Source organism: Phytophthora infestans, genomic scaffold (genome assembly GCF_000142945.1).
Source record: "Phytophthora infestans T30-4 supercont1.2 genomic scaffold, whole genome shotgun sequence".
NCBI classification, from domain to species: domain Eukaryota; phylum Oomycota; class Peronosporomycetes; order Peronosporales; family Peronosporaceae; genus Phytophthora; species Phytophthora infestans.
This window is the reverse complement of record NW_003303757.1, coordinates 5,716,427-5,723,203: the sequence shown is the minus strand read 5'-3', so window position 1 is coordinate 5,723,203 and position 6,777 is coordinate 5,716,427. Positions and strand designations below refer to the sequence as shown.

Sequence of the window (6,777 nt, the reverse complement as noted above, 5' to 3'; positions counted from 1 at the left end):
TGCTCCTCAGCTGTTTTCATTCGTAGCATCCGAATGAAGAAAACGTTGTCAGCTGACATTGTAATGTGCTGCTTTGTGACGTAGCCGAGATCTGATGAACGGCCGAAGCAATGCCACATAAGGCACGCAAGCGCTGCATCTTCGTAATCCGAGGCGACGGATGCTGTTTTGTACACATAGCATATTAGTGAGCGCAAATCCGCCTTTGTACAAGGTGGCGCCTTGTTAGTAAATCCTCCATTATCACGTTTTAAGCAGTGTTTTTCGAGAGTCTTCCCTTGTTTAAGCAAAATTAGCTCGGTTGGAACTCTAAGATGAGGATACTCATCGAAAAACCAAAGCTTCACGTTTCTAAAGTAAGAAGTGGCGGTGTTGGGCGCCAACTTACCTTTCTTACCTTCGCATGTGGCGAGATAGTAGCCAAAACGATCCATCACGGCCGCTAAGCTCTTTCCAGAGCTGTCACTGAAAATGCATGCTCGGACAACGTCCATGGATACATCCTCGACTTTAAGCATACGCTCGAACGCGCCTATTCCGGTAGTACGCGCTTTTTGCGTGTTTGTAGGGATAAGTGCGGAGAGGCTCATGCTGGTTGCTGCTTGTCTTTTCTGCTTTTTGTTAACTGGACTTGGCTGGTTGAGTGTGCCTTAACACTACTGCTCAATTTTAACCTAAAGTAGGAGGTATACCGCATTGTCGGAACCACAAAAATATTGACATATATCTTACACGACTTAAATTCAGTATTGGTTTCAAAATAGTTAGCTCTAGCTTTCGACAAATATTTGTCAGAAAGTGTCGGAATGAAGAGCCTGCTCCTGTGCGACCTAATTGGCTGAATTAAGCTACATATTAGTATATGATTGGATATTTATCACATATTCACAATCTTGCCTTTGTGTCTGTGCGGAAAGACGTGTATATTCATCCATATCTGAAAGGAGAGGCAATTATTTTTTCGAGAGCTATTGCGCGTGTCTATTCGACGTCAGCTGCCAAAGAAGCTGATCCACAAAGAGCCCCCCCCCCCTTCCTTGATGGAGAAGACTGTTAAGTGGAAGAAGGGCAAGGGCCCAAAGAAGGTCTATGCCAGGACCTGGCTAGCATCAATCGCCGCGGTAAATGACAGCACGCCGCTGCAAACGGCTGCAACGACATACAGAGTGCTCTTCGGCAGCGGATTCATGGCCTCGTGCCTCGGAGCTCTCTCGTCTGCCGTTGATTGAAGCGTGTTGTCTGAGTAATGCTCGAGAAGGCTGGCGTGTATCCACTGTCACCTGTCAGAATGATGACCGGAATTGTTGGCAACGATCCTCCTGTTTCAAGTGACATACTACCACATCTCTTCATTAATCTGGGGGCATAATACCGCTGCAACAGTCAGACTCGTTGTAACGGAGCGCCAAAAGAGAGCTCTGCGCGAGCGAGACCTATACCTCAACGCGCTTAGCGCTGTCAATCTTCTATCGTCCGCTTTACCTGCACCGACTCCGCAAAAACGGACACGAGGCGAGTGGGTTGATGAAAACTGTTCTGGTGGCGAGCTTTTAAGCTACGACATGATGCTGGCGGCTGCTAAGGTGAAAGCCACTGTAAAAGCACAGAAGGAAGCTAATAAGAAGTCTGCCTTGGTCGGGAAGCTTGCCAAACAGGATATGAATCTACACGATAAATAAGACAAGCAAGTCGAAAAAGACGTTTCAACGAGAGCAGGATAAAATGTCGAAACGAAATGCAAAGGAAGCACGGGCAGCGGAGCGAGCAAAAGAGAAAGCAGAGGCATCATCTAGGACGCGGAGCTGGCTGGTAAGAAAGAGTTCGGCGACAGCAGTCCCGTCGACCAAAGACGGTCATATCGTGATGTCCTGGCCCGAAATATGTCGATATATACACAAAATTATTAATTTGACAACTGGTCCGAAATATGTCCACAGTGGATACCTTGTAAGTGGGATTTGGCCTTTTATTTCGGGATAGAGGAAGTTTGATTTTCTATTTGCCATTTTTCTCCGAGTCGATGGCGGCACTGGGTGTAATGGCGGAGGCGGCGAACGCTCGGCTGTTGCAGGAGGTGCACACGTGAATATCTATCCATCATACCAAACATTTTATAATGTTTTGCTCACGCTACTATTTCGCTGCCGCAGCGCATCGAGAGCGTCCGTGAGCAGCTGTCACAACTGCAGGACCAAGTGGACCGCTTCGATGCCGTTGCCGATACGCTGACGGAGCTGCCCAAGAAGCTGTCGCACAAAGTCATGGTACCTCTGGGTAAGCGTGCAATGGTGCCGGGCAAAATTGTGCGCTCCAACGAGGTGTTGGCGCATCTCGGAGACGAGTATTTCTCGTGGCGCTCGACTCCGCAGGCTCTTGAGATCATTGAACGCAAGAAGAAAGGTGTCAAACTACAGTCTGCGTTGCAATTACCTTAAGACTGTATTGGCTGATATTGCTTTTAAATGGGTTTTGTGCAGCTCTTCACAAAGAGATCGAGACGCAGGAGGAGAATCTGCGCGAACTCAACTCCAAGAAGACAGAGGTGGGCAGCGTCGCGCAGCTGCAGAAGATGTATGAGGACGAAAATATTCGTGAAATCCAAGAGACTGAAGAAGAGAGCGACCTCGGACCAATTCCGCGCGCTACGGATGAAGGTGAGGAGGATGAATTCTTGACTGCTGGATGGTGTGAGTGCTGACGTCTGATGGTTGATGCAGATATCAAGGAGTTCTTTGAGGTGGAGGAGGAAGAGCGATTGAAACAGGAACAAGCAGCATGGAACTGGGACGACGTGATGAAGCGCATGGAAGATCTGGAAGCTCGCGAAGCTGCTGGAGACAGTTTGGAAGCCGAAGACAAGTCAGCGAAAGAGGAAGAGTCAGTAGAGGCCCAGGCTGCCGCTTTGAAAGCCAAGGGCAATGACGCGTTTGCTAAACGACGATTCCAGGCTGCTGTCCAGTATTACTCGCAGGCTATCGAGGTGGACCCGACGTCTCATGTACGTAGAAAAGGATTATGACCTTGCGGATGAATGCCAACTTATATGCTGTTGCTGCTGGTTTTTTTTTATCCCCCTAGATTTTATATGGCAACCGTGCTGCAGCGTATCATCGTCTGAAGAAGTATAAGCTGGCCCTGGAAGACTCTGATGTTGCTGTCTCTCTGCATGAACCGTGGGTGAAAGGACACTACCGCCGAGGGTGCGCTTTGGCGGCACTGGAGCAGTTCGAAGACGCAGCTGAAGCATACGAACGTGCCATGGAATTGTGTCCTACTGATGAAAAACTCGGACAAAACGCAAAGCAGATGCGTGAGAAAGCGATTGCTAAAACGAATGGGAGCAGCGTTGCTGTCCAATCGAAACCGCAGCCAGCGCCAGCGACGTCAGCGGTGGAGCCTGTGCCTGCCACTTCGCCGTCCTTAAAGCCCCCTGTACCGACATCACCCTCGACTTCTTTCGTCGCAGCTTCGTCTGCGTCGACTGCTTTCTCCGGTAGTATCGTGGAACATGAAGTCACGGAGAAGGTGCCAGCCGCCGTGTCCGCTCCCGTGGTGTCTCCCTTCTCGGAGCCTCGGCAGTCACGCTTCCAAGGCACCAACTACACTGGCCAGACTGTGACTCTGGAACCGGTCGGCGAAGCTGTAAGTGCTCGTGGTTCTCTTTCTTTTGAACGGTTTGTATATCCTGACATCGTCTGCTTTGTGCCATCTTTCAGCAACCCGTGAAACGAGTCTCCCGCTTCAAAGCAGCGAGAGCAGCTCGAGGGTCAAACTAAGTCATCGTTGGAGCAGACGTAGCATTAGATTGGCACTCCGCTTAAAGCTCACAATACAACACGTCGTAGAAGATTAGGCACACAATATATTTACCCGTCATCGCGTTGAGTTTGCTTGAAATCTTCGATCACTTTATTCTTTTTACCAGTCTCCAGTCATAGCAGCGTCGCTCTCACGGGCGTCGCGTTCTTTTCGCTTGGCAACTGCGGCTAACGGCTTCAGGAACGACGACTCGAAGAAATCCACGTACTTCTTCATACTGGTAGCCGACTTGTCCGAGTCGAGCTCCTCGTGCAGCTGGCCCAGAGTGGGCACCTTGAAGGGATCGAAGCTCTCCATGGAGGAAACATCGATGGGAACACAGACGCGGCCGGTCTTGGGGTGCACAGCGAACGGACTCTTGAGCAAGTGATTCCGCTGCTTGGACACGTTGGCATCTAGTCGTGGGTACAGGTACGCCAGCACGATCTCCTGCAGACACGTACGCAGCTCGGCCGCCAGGAAGCGCTTGCTAGCGTCACTGTTAGGTGCAGAGCGCTTGACGTTACTGCCACTGCGTGCAGAATTGGCATTCTTCAACACCTGCTTCTCCACGGCGTCTCGCAGTTCACGCCATTTCTCAGCCGGACCAGTGCTGCGGTTAGTGGCGCTCCAACGACGCGTCATGTTCGCTCGAATGTCCTCGTCCGGCACCATAGCTAGCAGCTTGTTCCACTGCTTTTCCGAGCTCATAATTCCCTGACCTTTGTCCGACAGAATCATGTCTTCAAACAGCGGCTCCAGCTGGCGGTACGCGCGGCTACAAATAAGTAAAATATCGTCAGCAAATAGATCCAACACAAGTCTACAATTCAGCAGTAGCCAACTTACTCAAGCGACGGATGCAAAGGCTCACGTAGCTTGACTTTCCTCGCTGAGTTCTCATTGCCCTCCACTAGTGACAGGTATCCGACTACTGCCGATCGAGCCTCATTCTCCAGCCCTCGAGCACTCTCGTCCGCGATCCAGCAATGGATACCACGACGTCCAGAGTACACCCAGAGTAGGTTCTCGAAGCCAAAGTCCTCGCGCAATGCGGCATTTAGAACCTTCACAGCCGCGATCATAAATTGCCAGCAGCGATTACAAATGGCGGCTCCTTCGCAACACGTTCGGATGTCATCGTAATCTGTAAGATCGATATCGAATACGAGTTCGCGCTGCTCCGGTGTGAAGTCTACAGCGCTGACCTTGCCCTTGTCAGCGGGTGACACGGAGAAGACAGCGCCGATATCGATTTTGAAAGGCATCGTCTTGCACATGCTCGTTTTGAGCTCCTCCGCATTGTGGAAGGCCTTGTAGCGGATGTACGTGTCGTTCTCGAGAGTGTACGATAGCTCACGACGGAACAGAAATTCCTCCCCTGAATATGAAATAGAAAATAATTAGTCCTCTATGATGACAAATTAGGCTGTAAGGCGACGAAACGCACCTCCGTCGTAGCTCAGCCACTGAGCCATCTGCTGATACGGGAAGAGTCGATCTAGTAGCAATAATTGATCATTTGTGAGAACTTATTGGGTGCGAAATGGTGTGGGTGGGGCGCAGCGCACCATAGTAGAGCTGCAGCAGCTCCGTGGAGAAGTCCTCTTGCGGCATCGTTGCTGAAAATGGCGGCAAGGACTTTGAACCTGCAGCGATCGGTGATTGGACGATCAAGCTGAGCTGCTATTGGCTTGTTAGAGCTCAAGAATACCGGTATACCTGTGCAAAAATGTAACGGCTCCTGACGGATACCGGTGGTAATGACATTTCTAACACGTTTCTAACTTGCTCCTAAAACCGGTTTTAACTCGTGTGTACTACACCACTTTCAGATCGGGTTTTGACTGGCTATGAGTGTTGACTGGTTGGGGAAGGCTCATGCCTGTTCCGCAGTCTGACAGTACCGAAATAACTCCGTCGGAATCATGGGTAAGCTTCGCGGCCGCTTCTCTTCTATCTAGCCTGCTGTCTCGCGCTTGGTCTGCCGTGGAGTTCTCCGCGGGGTGGAGGTGCTTCTGTCATGTGAAGAGCGTCGGGTCTGAGTGTAGCTCCCCGCCTCATCCGGTCCCAGACTCTCTGCTGCATCCCAATTCGGGCAGCATTCGAGTCTGTGGGTTCTCCGTCTCGCTGTCATCCCCATGATGCTGCTCCGACGCAGAGTATCGGTTCACCCTTTTTTTAGATGCTAACTTCTAGTTCAATGATTGCTCTCAGGTATCTCTCGCGATTCGCGTCACAAGCGCCGTGAAACTGGTGGCAAGCGCAAGCAGTTCCGCAAGAAAAGGAAATTCGAGCTCGGCCGTCAGCCCGCTAACACCAAGCTCGGTGGCAAGCGTGTGCACACTGTGCGTGTGCGTGGTGGCCACCTGAAGTTCCGTGCTCTGCACCTTGAGACCGGCAACTTCTCGTGGGGCACGGAGGTGTGCGCTCGCAAGACGCGTATCCTCGATGTCGTGTACAACGCCTCGAACAATGAGCTTGTGCGTACCAAGACGCTCGTGAAGGGCGCTGTGGTGCTGGTGGACGCTACCCCGTTCCGTCAGTGGTACGACGCCCACTACGGCGTCAAGATCGGCATTAAGAAGAACACTCCCCAGCAGCAGGAGGAGGAGGTCAAGAAGTCCGACCACGTCCTTCGCAAGCTCGCCAACCGTCAGCGCACCCGTGTGCTTGACCCCAAGATTGACGAGCAGGTAACTTCCGGCCGTCTTCTCGCTGTCATCTCGTCGCGTCCCGGCCAGTCCGGCCGCGCTGACGGCTACCTTCTGGAGGGCAAGGAGCTTGAGTTCTACCAGCGCAAGCTTGCCACCAAGAAGTCGAAGAAGTAAACTACTACATTGTAGTACTTTTAAGTCTTTGACGCACTAATGAACAACGGAGTTGATTTCATCTAAACTAAAGTCCTTTGTATCCTTTTTCTTTTCGTTCCTTTTCTTTGAATGCTACCGCTTGCCTTAACTTTAAGTGATTTCATTG

General features: G+C 51.1%; 3 protein-coding genes across 3 annotated transcripts; 2 read left to right on the top strand and 1 right to left on the bottom strand.

The window, feature by feature from the left end:
- Positions 1 to 2,020: 2,020 nt before the first annotated feature.
- Positions 2,021 to 3,776, top strand: PITG_02055 (uncharacterized protein; the record flags this gene model as incomplete). The annotated part of the gene is made up of 7 exons (XM_002908590.1): positions 2,021 to 2,074; positions 2,151 to 2,400; positions 2,478 to 2,654; positions 2,718 to 2,998; positions 3,079 to 3,345; positions 3,427 to 3,642; positions 3,717 to 3,776. The coding sequence occupies 7 exons, from the start codon at positions 2,021 to 2,023 to the stop codon at positions 3,774 to 3,776; spliced, it is 1,305 nt and encodes a 434-aa protein (XP_002908636.1).
- Positions 3,777 to 3,918: 142 nt separating this feature from the next.
- On the bottom strand, positions 3,919 to 5,415 carry PITG_02054 (DNA primase small subunit, putative; the record flags this gene model as incomplete). Its single annotated transcript, XM_002908589.1, has 4 exons — positions 3,919 to 4,576; positions 4,648 to 5,179; positions 5,249 to 5,299; positions 5,370 to 5,415. The coding sequence occupies 4 exons, from the start codon at positions 5,413 to 5,415 to the stop codon at positions 3,919 to 3,921; spliced, it is 1,287 nt and encodes a 428-aa protein (XP_002908635.1).
- A 311-nt stretch (positions 5,416 to 5,726) lies between these two features.
- On the top strand, positions 5,727 to 6,701 carry PITG_02053 (40S ribosomal protein S8-2; the record flags this gene model as incomplete). Its single annotated transcript, XM_002908588.1, has 4 exons — positions 5,727 to 5,730; positions 5,794 to 5,810; positions 5,901 to 5,907; positions 6,016 to 6,701. 4 exons carry the CDS (start codon positions 5,727 to 5,729, stop codon positions 6,627 to 6,629), a joined length of 642 nt encoding a protein of 213 aa, XP_002908634.1.
- Between the last annotated feature and the right edge of the window lie 76 nt (positions 6,702 to 6,777).